The sequence below is a fragment of the Triticum urartu genome, chromosome 1 (assembly GCF_003073215.2).
Source record: "Triticum urartu cultivar G1812 chromosome 1, Tu2.1, whole genome shotgun sequence".
NCBI lineage: Eukaryota > Viridiplantae > Streptophyta > Magnoliopsida > Poales > Poaceae > Triticum > Triticum urartu.
The window spans coordinates 341,233,018-341,251,902 of NC_053022.1; the positions used below are offsets into that span (position 1 = coordinate 341,233,018).

The window sequence follows — 18,885 nt, forward strand, 5'->3', positions numbered from 1 at the left end:
AACTCCTACCTCACTGCATGTCAAATGAAATTCAAGTTCAACAAAGACAAGCAATAATCCCCGGCGAATCAATGGACAACAAGTGGCACCTGCAGTACCTATTTGCTGTCATGATAGATATACATGCAAGTTCTGGTACTTCAAAATTTCGTCCACCAGGGTAAGTATCAAGTTAACGAAGGTGTATGAAAGTATTCACATTCCGCAACTAAAAACTCCATAGATCAAACAAAAGCAGTCAATACCATCACCAGACTAGCATGAACCAACAGTTGCAGGAGATGCATAGAGCAGTGCAATAAGACCAAGATGTTCATAATTTAACAACTATACCATACTTCTACCCTGTCTAAACTCCATAAAGTTAAACACAGCACAAAACTGTACACCCGCATATCTAAAGATGAAAAGAAGTATTTATGCCAGGCTTCTCCGGCAGAAACTGCTTTATCTCCAGAGCCTGGTTTCCTTTTGCAACACCAGGGAGAGGGAGGCCAAGAGAAAGAGACAGCGATCGATCATCTCCTGCGTCCGAACTGGCAAGTTTGCGCGTCTTTGCCGCTGTAGACAGGGATAGTGACAACAGAGGGGAGGAGGATCCCTGTTCTGCCTTCAGCGGTGCCTTATTCATAGTAGTATGTTCTGGAGAGCCTTCATCATCAGACGAAAGAACATGAACAACTTGATCTGAGATGGCTTTTGTCGTCGAACCTAGATCTGAGAGACCCTTGTATGCATAACGTGAGTCATCGTATGGAGTACGCCAACCAGCTGGTAGGGAATGTATCTTCGACAAGCGCTCGCTGGGTAGTTGTTCATCTCCATTAACAATCTTTTGCCTTTTGTAGCTTGACTCAGAATCATGCAAAACGAAGTCCGCCTTCAGGATTGATTCACTTTGATGTTGTAACGATACTTCTGTCAACGATGTGAGCGCCTTCTTCTTGGCCAATATATTGTCAGGCATTGATCTGCTTGCACCCACATGTCGTTCGACATAGCATGGAGCTTCATTCAGACTAAAGATCTCATCCTTCATGCTGTCTCTGCCTTCAGTTCCTGAGCCACCTGGAATAAGTAAGATGATGATCAGCAAAACATCTAGCTGCAATCAGTAGCTCATGTTATTATTCTAAAATAGCAGCACCTGTTGTATCACTTGGATATTCCAATTTCATGTTGTGACCTCCTGAGCCCATGGGAATATAAGTTTCACAGACAACTGCAGTACCACTTCCCAATACAATCTCCCTGGTGACTGCAGTTTCTTGATGATGTATTTCACATGCATCCAGATTTTCATTCCCATTTGTCGACCCCATCAAAGTCTTGTGATCTTCAGATGCACCTGACTTCTCTGTCTCTGATCCAAGTGATACGGGTGAATCATATAATTCATCATCAGGGCACTGGTTCAAATCTATACCCAAAGATTGAGGAACCTTAGGGGAACACACAGGCTTATCAAAAGGTTCAGTGGTTGACACTAGTGGACAAGGATTTTTCACTACAAGCTCTGTTGAGCTATTTGCTTTCCTCGCGTAGAAGACGCCCCAAAAGTAAAGAAAGCCATTCCACCCTGGAAATTATTGAATCAGTTAAATGAGTCACCCAGAGATTATTTTTTTAGACAATAAAAAGAACTAACGTAGGCCTTACGTTGAATCTTTTCCGGCAAATTATCAGATGACAAAATGAGAAGTTCAACGCCATTAATATTTGTTGTGAGGCACAAGTCTTCAACAAGCAACTTTTCCAAGAGTTTGCCGTATCTTTCATAACTGCAAGGAGACAGGGAAATCAGCTAGCTTATTGAGGACAGAAGATAAAGTAATCAAACATTGAGCATTACCTTTCAACATCTTGAGCAAAGAAAAAAAGAGCAATGTTATCTTCACTCGGCTGTACTTCCTTAAATTGATGTGGCCACGATGAACGTGGAACTTCTATGAGCCGAATTCTCTGAGGTAATTGTTTGACTACTTCAAGTGCTTTGGCCGAGGTACAGGTGGACAAGTGGGCCTGAATCCCATCATATAGTTCAGAAGAGATTCCAGTTCTTGAAACCTCAAAGATACCTCTGGAAAAGAAATACATGTTAAAAATATGATAACTAACTAGGTAACTGGGCTAAGGGGAGAGAACATACTGCCAGATGTAAGTCTGCTCTGGAATAACTAAAGTTCTGGAAAGATTCCCAAGAGTAGGCAACTGATCAAAAGAATCTTGATGCTTCAAATTTGGCTCGCTCAATTTGTTTTCAGGGGCACAGAGTTTTTGTGCCATTAGGGGATCATGTGGACTCTCGGGCAATATGTCTTCTGCAGCCTGAACTTCCTCTGCACTTTTAATTGGCTTATGTTCAGTGCTTTCCAAAACCTCTTGCTGGCATTGTCCCACATTAGGAGTCAAATCTTCTGAAGCACTTTCTCTTGGAACCATACTTAGTAAATCTGATTCAGAAGTCATGGCCAAAGGCTGGCATTGTCCCACATTAGGAGTCAACTCTTCTGAAGAACTTGCTCTTGGCACCATACTTTGTGATTCAGAAGTCATGGCCAAAGGCTGGCATTGTCCCACATTAGGAGTCAAATCTTCTGAAGCACTTGCTCTTGGCACCATATTTTGTAAATCTGTTTCACAGGTCATGGCCAATGGTGTGGAAAGCACCTCAGGATTAGTTGACATTTTATTATCATTTTTCCTAAGAATGAGTGAAGCTTCACCCACACAATCATTATCCTTATTAACATTTTCCACTGGAAGCAGTGGATCAGAAGTCTTTACAGTATTAGCATCTTTAGAAGAAACCACTCCTGTTGATGTTTGGTGAATAGCAATGCCCCGCTTTTCACTGTTACAGAAAGCAGAGATCTGCTTCTTTTCGATGTTACCTAATTGCAGCAAGCCATGGAATGAAAGCTTGTCAATAAACTGAAACCTGATATTTCCTCGAAAAAAATAATTAGAAATGAACAGTGCTTACCTGGCTTTTTGCTAGTTTTTAGTATGCTTGGTCCAGGCCTTGGATTATCTTGGTCGACTTTTCTATCTCCCGACTTCACAGAACTATCAGGCCTTGGTGATAAAGGTGGTTTCTGAAGAATAAAAGAAGGCCTTCTTTCTAAGAAACTCTTATCGCTCATCGGCTTCAACATTCTTGTTCTTTCATCTCGAGACAAGAGAGATGATTTATTCTGTTTTAATGAACTGGAGTCTTTACTAACTGAACCCTCGCGCTTGAATGACTCTGATTTCATAAGCTTTCTCATTGGCCCCTTTTCTCTAACATCTATTGGGGAATGTTTTACAGGCTTCAGCTTGCTTGCCACACCTTCTGCTAACTGCTTGACCTTTGGTTCGCTCTTCGAATTGTTGAAAGACAATTGTTTCGATAAAGGACCTAGTGGACCAAGTTAAGAAGTTAACAATGCAGTATACTAACAAAAAAAGGGAATAGACATATTATTGCGAATAAAGTGTTTGGTCAAACCTCGTGGTGAAGGAACTGGCGCTTTGCCATTAGCCAGGCTTCCTAATGAATATGACCGTGATAAGGTCATGGAACTTTTGACTGCCTGAACACCCTTCACTGGAGCATTATCAGGTGGCTTAAGATTTCCCTTGTTGGATTTCTTAAACGAGTTTTGATGAGAGAAAATGTCATGTTTCCTAGGGCTTTCTGTCTTGAACGGCCTTGGATTAGAGGATGACGCATTCTCTGCATGCCTCTTGGACGATTTAGGTGGACTCAGCAGGCCTTCACTTGACATTGGCAATTCCATATCAGTGGCAATTCGCAATTTCTTACGATTCAATAAATCTTCTGAACTTTCGTACTTCTTGCCTAATCTTCCAGCTGATGGTGTGCCGCAAGTGGGTGGCCGTGTTTCCGTGTCAGAGGTGACAATTTGAAGCCTCTTACGATTTGCCATACTCCCAAAGTTTTTACTCTTTGCATCCAGCCTCCCGGCATTTGGGCTGGCACACTTCACTTGTCGTGCATCTGTATCAGTTGAGCCTGAATGCAGCTTTACATTATTACCAGACAAGTGATCAGTTACCGGTGTACCAGAAGCAATTTGTTGAGCGCCCAAATTAGTCAAAGCGGTCTGCAAGGTCTTAGGGTTGCTCATGCTTTCTGAATCTTGGTTCTTCCCATTTGAAATGTCAACTGTTGATGCACCGCGGTTGCCTCTTGTTTTAATTCGATCTTCATTAAGCTGGCATTCTTCACATAACCATTCACCATCTGGAACCTTATCCAATTTCACTCGCATGCAATAACTATTCAACAATAAATGTAATGTCAGTAGCTAGCATATTACTCCAAAATAAGTAGAATAGTCCAAATAAGTAAAAAAAATCCCTTCATAAGAGGCTACCATACAACCAGTAGAATAGTCCAAATAAGTAAAATATTTTCCCTTGTATGCAAAATGTTTTCCAAAATAAGTAAAATGTTTCTCCTTATATCTTTCCTTTCATCATCTACTCTGACGGAATTGATATGTATGTAAATATTGTAGAAAGAAAATTGCAATACATGTGTAAAGCCATCAGCATAGTATATTTTTGATAATAGAACCCTGATACATTATTAATATTATTTTTGAGAAACTACCCTAACAGATTGTTTGGTATATAAGTAGACACCTAGATTCAATCTATAGCCCCATCATGGTACATGTCTTAAAAGAGCGATGCAAGAATAATCATCCTCTGAAAGCTAGTTAATTTATGCACATAATTCATGCTTTCCAAAAATATTACTCCCAGTGTGAACAGAAAAATAACTTTCAAATCTGAGAAAGACTTCACTTGCAAATGAAATATTACTGATAACTTAAAATAAGGCATGGCGGTGTTTATCTCACGTATGCTCCGCCCCCTCAAGGCATCTAGTGCATGTAGCCAGAAGATATTCCCTACCGACATCTCCACATATATCACAAACATTAACCTGGGGTACAATGTAAACCAGAGAAGTAAGTGTTACAACACAATGATAATGAAAAAAATACAGACAGCAGAAAAGGAAATGCAACCAAAGCATATAATAAATTATATTCTCCAAGTGCACTCAAATATCATGGCAATATTTATGAAGCGTTAAGTCTTAATTAGGAGTTGAACCTACATGCAAATGGATATGCGATAGAAAACCCAGAATATGGTCCCTACCACCAAATCTTGGATGAGTACAAGGATATATATAACAAAATAAATTATATTCACCAGTTTCCACCGGATACTTTCTCATATAACAATTATCTCCATAGTACAAACTTCCCATTGAGTGTGTTATTATAAGCACAAATTTTTCCCTTCTGAGGAACCCAAACACTAGTTTGTAAGTTTTTACGTTTTATGCTTCCATGGAGGTCGCTAACCAAAAAAATAAATCCTCTGTACTAAACTAAATCTTTACATAGTCGCCATGCATAACTAAAAATGATTAACGAGCTATACAAGATGTTATTATTTCATCATTTCACACATTGCACAGAAGACTATTTTGACTTCAAGCATCAAAGTAAAACTTCACGACTTCAATCAATTTTCCAGATGAAACAAAGAAGCAAATGGCTGGAGTGAGATAAAGGTCCATTTCATGTTCTAACAGTCCACAAGTATTCTACAGAATGTGTCATCTTAAGCATGTTCCACACCAACTGAACAGTGGCCTATATGTTAAACCTTCGTCAATACTTACTGATCTCTCGATCCAAGCTCACCCCAAACTTACAAATTTGGGGTATCTTACATTTGAATTTTTGACTAAACACCATGTTAACTAAGGTTCACATAACAAATTAACATGATTATAGGAGCTGCATTTTGAAAGAGAGTACAGTGGCACAAAGAAGGGTTGCGGAGATACTTACATCTATTAAGCTTTCTGAGTTCCCGCACTCTATCATAGCATCATTCTGTGTATTCAACTCTTTATCACTAGCTTTATCCGTTGGTAAACCTTGGTTCTGGTCTTGTTGAACATTGTCATTCCTCTTAGCAAAATCATCAGATAGAATGTCAGTGTGTTCTTGACTGCCATTCCTCGTGCAACGGGTGCCAGTTTCCAGTTCCGTTGATGAAGATCCAGCCTTGATTTTATTTTTGCTACTCGTACTGCAACTAGTCACCATATCATGCTTGTCACCACCAATCACAGGCCTGCTTAATTTTCCTCCTGGTAAATGATCTATGTCATTATTTGGAACTTCCTCAGAAGGTTGTTGCGCTAAATTATCTTGTGAATTCCCTAAACCCTGGCTTGACTTTTTAGGAGATAATCCTTGAGATGCACTAACAGAGGACTGAGTTCGGAGTAACTTTTTGGTCATAAATGTAGGAGAATCTGCAGGAGCTGATCGGTCGGACGAGCTAGGTGGGACAATATGAACATCAGATCTCTTCTTCTCTGTAGATTCTTCCACAAGGGAATTTCTTAGTCTGTTAGGACCAGCAATGTTCTTGTCCTTGACAGTGAGATCACGACTTGACGCAGAAGTAGATAGTTTATCCTTTTTCTTATCCAGCAGAAGTTTGCTTGCTGCTGATGTACCAGTAACACACGAGTTACTATCATCGTGGCACTCTTCTCTAGGTGACCTCGTATCGCTCAGTAGCCTTCTACGTTTTGCCGGCATGTTAACCTCTGAATCTGCTGCAATGGATCTCGCCATAGCCTTATGTCCACCATTTTCGGAATAGGAAGCATGGCTTGAAGTGGCACTAAGTTCATCATCATTTTCACCTCCCTTTGTACGGAGCCCTTTCCCACTATGAACTAACAAATTAGTTCTTGATTCTGACCTTGCACAGCACGTTTGAGATGATCCGCAGTCCATATTGGAATCAACAGGTGCAAGATCTCTGTGTAGGCAAGAGGAGCAAGGAGCAGAACAGACATTACAAGTGCCAGATTCTGCTTTCACATGAGGACCATCACTTGGCACTGGTCTTTTTCTTACTGTAGGGTTGTCCTGGCAAAAGGTGGACCAACATTAAGTCTTGGTAAGCCACAAAAATGCACTCTATAGATACAACAGGAACATAACATGGGATGACTAAGTAGATCATCCCTGCAACTGATTAAAACATAAGATTAAGCATTGCTAGGATTAACATACTATCTCTGTTTCATCCGCAATCTGCTGGACTGATCTAAGATTTATTACCTTCAATCGACGGCTGGTAATCCAGAAGCATTTTCAAGATTAGGAAATGGACTGTTTGGCATACATTGTCTACTCACTTTATAAACATCAATGTACAGCGTATTATTCGCGGCAATAAAATCATGATTAGCCTATACTAACCGAGTAAAAAAAGGCCATTGGAGTGTAGTAATGAAATATTTCAAAGCGGATAAGTACTGTGAAGCCCTTTTTCACAGGAGATTAAGTCATGCCCAAAGCAGAGGATGCACTATACAGCATTATGGGATCAGAATCACCTATGAGCATCTGATGCCACACCAGCTAATCTACATGCGAGAGGCATCACAACGCACAGGAATAATGTAGACTAAACTCATCATATGAAACCTGTGGGCATCAGATGACCGAACCAACATGCGCATTTGCACGAAATTCCCATAGAAGAAGAATATGTTGCTGCATATTCAGGGACAACCACACCCTGCAATGCTCACCTCTATCTTGGGGGCCAGTCCCCGCTGTTCAGAGCCCTCTGCCCGTACTGCACCGCCACCGCGTTGTTCCTTGTTCGATTCCTGAAAGGAATAAACACAACAATAAATAACGAGCGCAACTCACGAAATCTGTTAGATTGACGCCTAAATCGGTGCGAAAAATAATATGACGAACCATACGGGGAATTCAAATCAATGGATTCGATCAAATCCGATTCGACCCTCGCAAAACCGCGTCGCCCGCAGACGCTCCCCAACCCCCAAAAAATAACCTAACGAAACAAGCAATCCACAAGCGCGCACGCGCGCACAGTGTCACGAACGCTCACGCGTAACGAAACCTCGAATCTCGAAGCCCCGACGCCACCTATGTCGCCCAATCCCATCCCATCCAATCCCCAAAAACACGAGGCCGCCGCCGCCGCCACCAACAACAACCGAACGCAATCGTCAGGGGTAGACAGGGCGAGAGAACGGAAGCGGCGGACGGATGTACCTCGAGGAGCGCGAGATCCTTGTGGCGCGTACGATCGTAGAGATCCCTCATCGTGCGTTCGCGGTCTTGCGGCGCCCTCATATGCCCGGGCCCACCCCACCGCCCCCTCGCCGATCGGGGCGAGCCCTACCGCCCGGCGGCGAGCGGCGCGGCGCCGTCCATCCGCAACCAGTCCTCCGGAGAGAGACGGAGATGGGTTGGGGTTTCGCTCTAGCGTGGGGAGGAAGCAGCGGAGCGCAGCCGATGAGGGAGGGAGGGAGAGAGGAGAGGGGAGGGGAGGGGATGAGAGAGAGTGCTTCAGTTTTGGAGTCCCTCGGGGCGGTGACGCGACGGGGGAGCGAGAGGAGAGGAGAGGGGGGACGGGGAAATGAAACGGGACGGGAACGAGGATGGGTTGGCGGGCCCCGTCTGTCAGTCACACGTCATAGCCCATAGCCACAGCTTTAAAATGGTTTTGTAGCAAGTATTTATTTGTTTATCAAAAATAAGCAAGTATTTATTTACCTACCAGGCAAAGGCTGTGATTTTTCTGTGCAGTTAAAGGGAATTATGTAACTTTTCTAGGGTGGGAATATTTTTTTAGTATGCCAAAACAGGCCATTACAGACTGGATACTTATCTACGTTACTTGACTCAGACCCGACTACAACCCGACATCGGTTCTTTCGTCACTCTTCGTGTCCGTGAACGCGTGATTATCCCTACTTTGCGACCTAACCACTTTTACAATATTTTCATAAAATAAATTTGATAAAAGAGGTAAAACATTTGTTTTCTATGTCATTTACTTTGATTCAGACCAGACAGTTGTTCTTTCGTCACACTTCGTGTTCGCGAGCGTGATACTAATGCTAATTTACGACCTACCTGCTTTTACAAAATCTACAAAACAATGTCAAGAGTTAAAACATTTATTTCCTAATATCTTTTACTTTGACTCGAATCTGACTATGACCAGACAATTGTTCTTTCGTCACACCTTGTGTTCGCAAGCGCTTTACTCATTCTACGACCTACCCACCTTCACGAGATTTATCAAATAATCCAAGAAAAAATGTTTATTTTCCATGTTTATCTACTTGCAATCAGACAATGGTTCTTTCGTCATACATTGCGTTCTCAAGCGCATGGATAATCCTGTTCTGTGGTCTTTCAATCCTTACGAGATCTCCCCAAACAATTTTGGGATATAAAAATTTATACCCTATGTGTGTTATATTATACTTGTATCTCGCTGCAACCCTAGTTTCAAAAAAATATCTCGCCGCAACCAATTTTTGGTTCTTTCGTCACACCTTGTGTTCACAAGCACCCGACTAATCATATTATGGCCACATTTACAATAGACAAATCATGAGTTTTTCTTTGGTACACCCCGCTAAAAATTTACACGAATCTTAAAGTTGCTTAAAAGGACTAGCCATATCAGCATGCAGATCAAATGCATTGAATATATTGATATTTTACAAAATACTATATTATCCTTTTTGATTGAAATGGATAACTTGTAATCTTCGTCTTCAATCTACATCAAAATCTGTACACTTTCTATAGGGATGAAGCAAAGCAAAACCTAAATTATTTACTTTCCTTCTTAAAAAGTTTTTTTTGCATGGTGAAAAAGGTTGTACTTTACTATAAGCAACAATGAGGCCATAATTTGCACGTACGTGAGTACTCCTCTGAATATACGATGTTTTGTATATTTTAATATACACTACAAACGGATTGAAACAAGTGAATAAACACACTAAAATGTGTCTATATACATTTAATTATTAAAAAAGTTAGAATATACTGTATTTATAAACGGAGGGAGTACACTCGCAAGTCGCAAGCATTGCACCGATTCTAAATAGGGTTAATCTAGCTGTGGTGTGCTTCTTTTACGTACAGGCTTTTAAGTTTGGCGATATATAGTACTCCTTCCGTCCGGAAATACTTGTCATCAATAAGTATTTCCGGACGGAGGGAGTAGACGAGATTCACATCGATGGGGGTGTAAATCATCTTAGGCACGTACGTGTAACGCGAGCGTGGTATGTCGACGCTTCGGTGCGTACGTACTATGCATCTCGCCGACATAAGAGCGTGCGTACGTACCGTTGTCCGTTGCTGCTCCTTTCAGTACAAAATCGAATGACATATCGCTTGTTGGTACGTTTTCATGGTATTACACTGTTCATAAGTTGACATCGTTACCGCGTGCAGCAAAAGTCAGAATTCAGCGCGCGTGCCCGTGTCATGCTACGACCAGCCCGACCCACAGACCAATTAGCGTATGTATGCATGCTCTACATGATAGTATATACGGAATACATACGAAAGTGCATATTGTATGTATTGTCTGTCCATGCATGCATGGACTTACGAGCATACGTTTTGAGCAAAATATATATCTAGCTACCATATACAAAAATCAAGAATATAATTTTACTCCGTGCCTTTACCTGACGTGAGTGGTCTGGTAGACGTCGCGTCGTTGTAGCATGTCGATCGATTAACATAGTAGTATTGGATTTGCGTAGACGTTTCTCGTGAACACGTTTCTCAGGCTCGGTGTTTACTGACCTGTCCGCATCCAATGGATCGATGTGGAGCCGGAACTACGCATCTTATACTCTGAAAAAAGGACTACGCATTTTTTTCCCCATCGCGATGAAAAAAGAAACACGAGTTACACATGGTAGCTATCGCTGGTCGCCTACTATGGACACAGCGTGTGCTACGTACGTGCAAGTATTGCATGTAGTATGTACTCGGGGAAAATAGCGGAGCCGCCTTTTTGCCTCGCCGGCTCAAGCTTCCCCGATCGTCAGAAGTCATGGGGCTCCGGTGGATCATAGCCAAACAGGGACCGATCCATCAATCGATGTGCGTATATATGATCAATACAACGCAAAACAAAATCACGACGAGTAGAAAGGTCTAATCGCGCGGTGCATGTTATCGAATGAACGGAGAACGAGATTCTACGGGCAACGACGTGTCAACGAATTACTCGCTAGGGAGTCACCTTGGCACCTTTTCTCTCACTTTATCTGTTTACCATGCAACTTGCTGAGCATCTTTCGTCGCCGTCCATCCAAGTAGCTTTCCATGATTCTATCTTCTCGTAAATAAGCAGGAAATTACCCCGATTATACATGTACGTCCGGTAGTGCGTGCAGACACACATTATTTTTCCCACCGGAAAACTTGCGGCAAAAAGGAAAAAAGATGGACATCCGATGCTTACTTGCACGCACACGACATGCCCTAAATTAGTAGGGATGGATTTTTACTTTCGGAACCGACGCGGACGACAGTTCCAAACTGTAGAGCCTATCTCTTCCAACCGCACGAGATAGTACAGACCTATATGTACCAGTACCTCTTTATTAGTTTCAAAAAAACAAATACTATACCTCTCCTTACAGCCACTGACGAGTTGGACCTGTGAAGCACTCGGACCCGCGGGTCAGTGAAACGTCCAGTGAATGGCTGGGTGTGCGAGGTAAACGGTAGGGGTAGGGGACAGGGTGGGGGATGGGCTCAGACGTGTTTCACAAGGTATTCCGAGGCGCAGATTGCGCCCAGTATAGCTATCCTGACACGTGGTCGGCCCTGATGCCACCATACAGTACTGTGTTTGCGACACGTCCAACGTAGTGCTCCGCGCACGGAAAGGGTACACCCCCGTCACATGTGATTCCACTGAGATTACATGCGTTTGGAAATGGAAAAGACTTCTATCATTTTATGTAGCAGCTAGCAGGTATTTCATCTTTGTTTTTTCTTTATTTTTCAGCGGGTTTTTGCACTGGTGGTTTGATCCTTTTTCCGAAAAGAAAAAAATCTCTGACCTAGCATAAAGACTCGCATCGGTGGCACGGCTTGCATGGGTGCGTGCAGGCAGTATTTGATGCCCGAGCCATGTGGAAGCGGGTGGACGGGCGCGTCGCTCTGCCGATGACGCGTGGGCCTCGCTCCTGCTCCACTTGTCCTCGTCCCGCCTGCGCCGCCGCATGCACCGTCCGAGACCAGCAGCACGAACCGCTCCGCGCGCCGGATGCGTGGCCCGCCGGACCGCCTTCCAGAAGGTCTCGCCCGCCCGGCCTGGCGCCCCACGCAACGCGGAGCGCGCCTGGTCCGCTGCGCCGGCCAGCAGGACGGGCCAGTGGCCGCCCCCCACGTGGCACGCGCTTGCATGCGGTCGATCTTTTCCCTCGTCGCGGCGGGCGCGGGGGCGGGAGACATGCATGCAGTGCATGCGTCGACGTGCTCGATGGAGTAGTACGATGGAGCGATGGAGTAGAGGGGCAGCCATCATTGTGGCTTTACAAGCACGAACCTGATTTTATTATTAGTACGGATGGAAGAAGCCTAAGGCTGGTCATAGTGGAGAGTAATTTAGATTAGTGCCATATGCATGACACTAATCTAAATTACCATCTTCATAATGCAAAGTAATATAATAGTAATGTCATAATTGACTTCATTTATTAGTTTATAGACTTATCCTTTTTTTAAAAACGTTATGTTATAGTAACGTACTTCCTCCTTTCCGGTTTATAAGGCTCAATTCAAAAATCTCACCAACCAATGTAGATGATGAGTGGTGAAATATTTTTTGTAGTTTGCAAAAGCACCCAATTAATGCTCTTATTTTCTTTTAAAAATTATGTTTATGAATGCATTAATTGCAATGCATGCATGCATAAAGTGCATGCATTGGTCAGTTTTCTCTTAATACTTGCATGCAATGATTTAATGCACCTTAAAGTCTGAACATGTGATGGAGAACAACCAAATTGAGCCTTATAAAAGGAAAAAACTAAAATTTTGAGATAAGCCCTATAAACCGGAAAGGAGGAAGTATTATGTTACTCTAAACACATATCTCCTCATTAAATACATGCCACATAAGTAAACTTGTCTTGGACTGCGCTATGTTACTAGCTAAGTTACTTCCAGTATGACCAACCTAACTAGGAGCGTAGATTTTGAAAACGACGTCCGGAAATTCTACCGGGGTCGAGCATATTATGTGTCTGGTTTTTTAATTCTGAAAATCATTGGATATACTCCATCCTGCATGTCCTGGACAACCCTAGGAACATATACATCGGGCATGCATCGAGCCACCGGCCCTAGCGCACCGTCAAACGTGGAAAATCAAGCGAATCCATGGCATTCGGGCAGAGATTTTCTATTGCAGCAAAGGGCGGCTTGTGCCGAGAAAACTAAGACTGGGTATTATTATTGCATGTATCGCGTCGACCAAAAACTAATCAAATGTCTAACAGGTCAGCAAAAGCAGAGGATACAATATGCACACATGCGTAAACGCAGAGGCCCACATGGCTGCTCGTGATGGTGGCCGGCCAGCTAGTTGACTAAATAATGGAGCAGGACTACGTATGCAAAACTTCATCTCGAACCACTTTTGCCATTCTTACGGTAATATAAACGGGAGTATGATCAAGTAGGTCATACGGAGTCGTACACGTACCTGGGAAAAATATCCTGTACTCCCGAGGATTCGGTGCTCCGGCTGCACCGTGCACATCCTGAGCTTTGGATAAAGAATGTAGGGATGCGATGAGAACCGAACGCCCCACCCTTCAACTTTTTCAAAAATCACCTCAGGTAAGTACAGAATAGGTGTAACGCTTCTCCAATCTGTGATGCCCCAAGCTTACACGAACAGTTAGGGATAGGGCCATAGGGTGCTGCGGCGGCGGACCTCGCCGTGTGCTGCTCCGCGACTTCACCGGCGGCTACGGTGCGACCTCGCTGTTTTCCAACGTACAGCAGACAACCCGTCCCATCCCCGCGCCGCTATTCTCCCACCTCGGCGCCACCCCCTCACCTCACCTAGCACGTACCTCCGCCATCCGCCGATGCCTAGATCCGCCATCAGCCGACACCGTAGAAGAGAAAATCGGCCTTCAGGTATCCTTTTCGATGATACAACCTTGTTTTTTTATTGTATATTTTGGTTCGAATCCATCATCCCCTTGCTGATTGTGTTAGATGTAGCTCCTCTCTGGGTAAAATTTGATGATATCTCTCTGTATCAGGGCGAAGAAAAAATAGTCGCTGAAAAAACTTGCTATTTCTTTTTTGCGTAGACTACATATTTGTGCAAGTACATATAGAAAAATGGCAGCAACTTGTGGCTTGAGATTAGTGCGAAGTAATTTCAACTGAGTTCAAAGTAAAATGTCAGCAAACGTACGTATACAAAAAAAATCAGAAACTTGGAACAAGTAGTTTTGGTGTGAGGTGCATGAAGCATCTAGCACCTTTACAAATTAATGGAGGTTAATAATAGTACATCCATTCCCATCTAGTCAGATCCTTGGTTATATTTTAGAATCAATTGTTCTGACACAACCAATGGAGAAAATGGCTGGTATGGATGAGCAAAACAGTTTTGCTTAGAAGGAAAGGAAACAAAAAGAAAAGAGAAGCTAGATACAGCAGGAAATCCATTTTTTGCAAGTTTTGATTCAGAGTTCTTTCCTTTTCCGCATGTTCATCCTAATCCTATGTATTGGTGAAGATCGAATAGTCCAAAATAAATGAGCTACTGCCTGAACATTATTGTTCGTTTGTTCTGAAATAAGTGGAGGCTAGCAATCTTAGGACATTTAATTTCATTTCATCCTCCTCTGCTACTATGACCACCATGCCAATTAGAATGGAGCTAAAATAGTAACAGGTAGATTTCGTTTGGAACAAATATGAGGAAATTACAAAAACGCGTGGAACAATTATCAGGGAAAAAATCTCATCATGTAAGGAATGAGTCTGCAGCTAATTAATTAGAAGGAGCAAATTAAGTAGCAGATGAGATGTGATTGGTGGGCATACTATCGTTGGGCCCATGGAAGTGGATGAAGAACTATTGCATCCCATTGTTGATCATATCCACCTTGTAATCACACATCACCCTGACACAACAACTGAGAAAACATAGCCAAAAGGATTCTTCTTTCAGAACTAGTTTTGGTCATTGGTCTTCCTCATTCAGGTGTAAAAAAATTATTACTTATACAAGTAGTTTTGGTTGACTGAATTAAATTTATTAGCTCTTTTGTCTTCCTCATTCAGATGCAATATTTTACTTATAGAAGTAGTTTTGGTTGACTGAATTAAATGTATTAGCTCTTTTGTCTTCCTCATTCAGGTGTAAATAAAGGAACTAAATTCCTACAAATTTAGCATTTTTTGCTATGTGTCATGACATGCCTTGATGCATTGCTAAATATATGTTGTTGCACTCAGGAAAAAGGTAAATAAACCATAATTTAAATAGTATATCGTTTGTCATGTTTTCACAATTCACTTTTCTTCTTGTTTGCAGAGCAAGTAGCGTCTACAAAGGTTCAACATCAGCAAATTGTTCTAATTACCAAGACGGACATGACAACTCAAACAATATTTATATATGAATATGTTTGCAAAAAAAATTCACTTGAACTTGCTTGATATTTTGCAGCACAGTGCAACCCATTGGAGCAGACATCCTTTACTTTCCAGTAAATAATGGATGAAAAAGTGCCTTCGTTCATGTGATATATTGACCTAGTTCAAGTACACCTGGTTGAATATGTTGGTCCAATATATGTATACCCGCTAATTTGCTATGCCTTGGTTGTAAATATTGGGATGCAACTCGAGTTATGTGTTTCATGGTAGATTTGTGTGTTTTATCACGCATGTCGTTCATGATATTGTTGTTGTACTATGAGCTTTGAAATGGCGAGATGGTTGTTGTGTTGCCTTCTAAGTTGACAAAGGTGGTTAATATGACTGATGTTGTCCTCTCTGCATCTTTGGTGCAGAATTTATGAGTCCAAAAATCTTGGTTCATGAACTTACTACTCTTTCTTTTCTTAGAATTACTTTTACCTTCTGAAAACAACTTGCCAAATGTTTTTGTCCTTCATATAGGGACATCTGTTGTATGTACACGTGTTGGATGAATGCATCAGTGTGACAAAAGAAGCTACCTACGCACATGATGGATATGTTCTTTTTGTTCCTAAACTGGAGCGGCACATCTTTTGAAGTTAGACTAGAGTATGGGAAAGGGCTCTCAAAAAAAAAAGAGTATGGGAAAGTTAATTATTATGTACGTACATGGGGGGCTTTATGCAAAATTCATAGGATGAGGCGTCCACATTACATCTAGTACCTACGTTTCTCATCCAACGACTGTGCTGCTCACGGTGCAGCCGGAGTACTCTATCACTGGGAGTACAGGATATGCTCTCCACCTACCTGGTATAATTGATGTGATATTTGATTCGACCTGACTCTCCATCGACCGGCTATTAATCCTAGCAGTGATCCTGCATTAAACGGATGGGATTTAGCAGTCGCGGTGCGCATATGTACGTACTAGCTTTGATAGATCGAGCTATGCAGAGCAGCAGAGCCACAGGGTTCGGCAGCTGTCGCAGCTACTCCCGGAGTGCATGCCTCTGTATGCAACGTATGTTTTTTTCCGTGTAATATGTGTCTCATTTATATCATAAAAAATAAAATACAAATCATATAAAGACCAACATGATAAAATTGAAAAGACAGCAGAATGTCTATGAGCTTGATATCAACGTCCGTCACCTGTCTCCGGAATCATCATAGCAGCCACCAAAAAAAAAATGACGGATCACCCACTCACCCGAGCTCGACGCGAGTTCATCGCTGATATACAGCTCTGCAGACCTTCAAGGTGACTCGCCATAGACAAAACCATTACCGTTGAACAAATTAGACCGAGGCAACACCCGGACACGTCATCGAACTCCAGATCTGGCACCCTCACATGACTAAGACGTCGAAGGAGAAAACCATACCTGTCATTCACGAGCTACGAGCCCAGCACACGTTCCGTCTTTCAGATGTCGTCGATGCAGACCACAATTTGCATCCTCTTCTGGACTACCTCCCAAGCTTCGCGCCGACGTTGGAGCAGACGTCGTCGCAATGACGGAGCCCAAGGACACATGTCCACCACAAGGATGCCGCCGCCGCCACGGCATCCCCGCTTACAATTAGAGACGATCGCCTCGACGGGGAAGAATCTGAAGTTTCTTTATTCAACATCGCCTTCGCCGCCGCCAAAGCTAAGACATCGAATGATCCAAAACCCTAAACTTCCTGGACCCTAAAACCTAAAGGTAAAACGATCCACACGCGCGGGATCCAGCGACCCCCCCTCATTACCGACGACCAAAAAGTCGTCGGCGGAGGAGAGCCGCCGGAGGACGGCGTGGGAAGGAGCGGCTCTCCTGCTGGCGGCGGCTAGGTCTCGCTACAGGAGGAAAAGGTACTTGTGCTGCAGGAGCGTGAGGGACTTGATCGATTAGATGCAACGTATGTGGTGATCACTTGTTGGAAACAGAAAAAAAAGTCCAGTATTACGGGAATATGTTTCCTTTAAAAAAAGTATAAATGATGTTTTTTTTGCGGGGAAAGTATAAATGGATGTTACACACAAATTATATCTTGTTGACCCTTTTCCTACTCAGAGGTGGTCATACAATTTACTACCAAAAGTTAGCTAAAGGTGTTAAGTGCGGTTGGGGCTGGAGCTATACTATTATCTACTCCCTCCGTTCCTAGACATTTTAAATGACTACTACATACGGATGTATGTAGACATATTTTAAAGTGTAGATTCATTCATTTTACTCCGTATGTAGTCACTTGTTGAAATGCCTAAAAAGACAAGTATTTAGAAACAGAGGGAGTACGTGCTAAGTTGCGCTATAGCAAGCCGTAAACAATTTTATCACGACGCGCCGCCCGCGTGGATCTGGCGAATTTCATCAAGTATAGTACTCCTACTCTAGTTCCAGTAATGATCCTACTTATGAGCTAGATCGCCTATATGTGTCCATACGCATCCAGGAAGTCATGGCGCGCAACAAATCAGACAGCACGTACGGGGTGCATGCAAACACGTCACAGCTTACCTGTACATGCAAACACGTCACGCGCGTCCTAAAATTCCGTCCCACGACCCACTCCGATGCGCGCATTCATTGCACACGCAAGCAGACAGCGTGGTGAGACTTGCAGAGAGACGACTCCGAAAGTCTCCAGTTAATCGATCGAGCCCATGCATCTGGGCAAAAGGCACAAATTTAACCTTAGAACGAAACTATTTCACAAACAAAGCTATGTTTTGAAATATTTCACCTAGTTGATTCTTAATGCGCACCGCCTGATAGTAAGGCGCTGCACTTTATTGTACAATGCCTAACACTTAGGCGTCACTTTTGTGCAGCGTCTAGTTGTAAGGAGTTGCAATACACTGTGCAGCGTCTAACTGTAAGGAGTTGTACAGTAGAGTGCAGCGCTTAGCTGTCGGGCTCTACATAAAAAAGTTAGTGGTGCAATTTTTTTTCAAAAATAGTTTAGTTTGTGAAATACTTTCACTCTAAGGTTATATTTGTTAATTTTGCCATGCATCTCTCCACACGCACGCAGCCGGCACGTGACACGTCCCTACTTTCCCTTGTGAAATTCGTGTACGTCGAGTACATTGCCAACGACCATCACATTTGGGCTAGGATTGCGGATTACCATTGTTACAATTGAGGGAAATTGCAAAAAGAAACATCACTTTTGAGGCTAGTGTGTAATAAATTGCCGTAATAGAGCGTTTAAAGCGTTTTCTAATGCAAAAAAGCAAAATAACTCATAAACAACATATTTTATAAATGGT

At 42.7% G+C, this 18,885-nt stretch overlaps 1 protein-coding gene and 1 long non-coding RNA gene across 2 annotated transcripts; one reads left to right on the forward strand and one right to left on the reverse strand.

Moving 5' to 3' along the window:
• Positions 1 to 222: 222 nt before the first annotated feature.
• Positions 223 to 8,500, reverse strand: LOC125510920. Its single transcript, XM_048676213.1, has 11 exons — positions 8,157 to 8,500; positions 7,661 to 7,741; positions 5,889 to 6,989; positions 4,878 to 4,963; positions 3,494 to 4,287; positions 2,987 to 3,403; positions 2,150 to 2,894; positions 1,853 to 2,080; positions 1,660 to 1,781; positions 1,148 to 1,579; positions 223 to 1,068 (listed from the first exon to the last, which is right to left on the reverse strand). Exons 1-11 carry the CDS (start codon positions 8,235 to 8,237, stop codon positions 398 to 400), a joined length of 4,758 nt encoding a protein of 1,585 aa, XP_048532170.1. The 5' UTR covers positions 8,238 to 8,500; the 3' UTR covers positions 223 to 397.
• A 5,188-nt stretch (positions 8,501 to 13,688) lies between these two features.
• On the forward strand, positions 13,689 to 15,936 carry LOC125510929. Its single transcript, XR_007284808.1, has 2 exons — positions 13,689 to 14,093; positions 15,511 to 15,936. It is a non-coding gene; the product is annotated as an uncharacterized LOC125510929 (long non-coding RNA).
• Positions 15,937 to 18,885: the final 2,949 nt, after the last annotated feature.

What these genes read in the sequence shown, in the direction of transcription:
- LOC125510920 (XM_048676213.1), bottom strand. Translation starts at nt 8,237, where the DNA reads ATGAGGGCGCCGCAAGACCGCGAACGCACGATGAGGGATCTCTACGAT. An exon ending in AAAAACTAGCAAAAAGCCAG is followed by an intron (nt 2,895 to 2,986) that starts GTAAGCACTGTT and finishes TGCTGCAATTAG; the next exon opens with GTAACATCGAAAAGAAGCAG. An exon ending in TTTGCCGGAAAAGATTCAAC is followed by an intron (nt 1,580 to 1,659) that starts GTAAGGCCTACG and finishes AATAATTTCCAG; the next exon opens with GGTGGAATGGCTTTCTTTAC.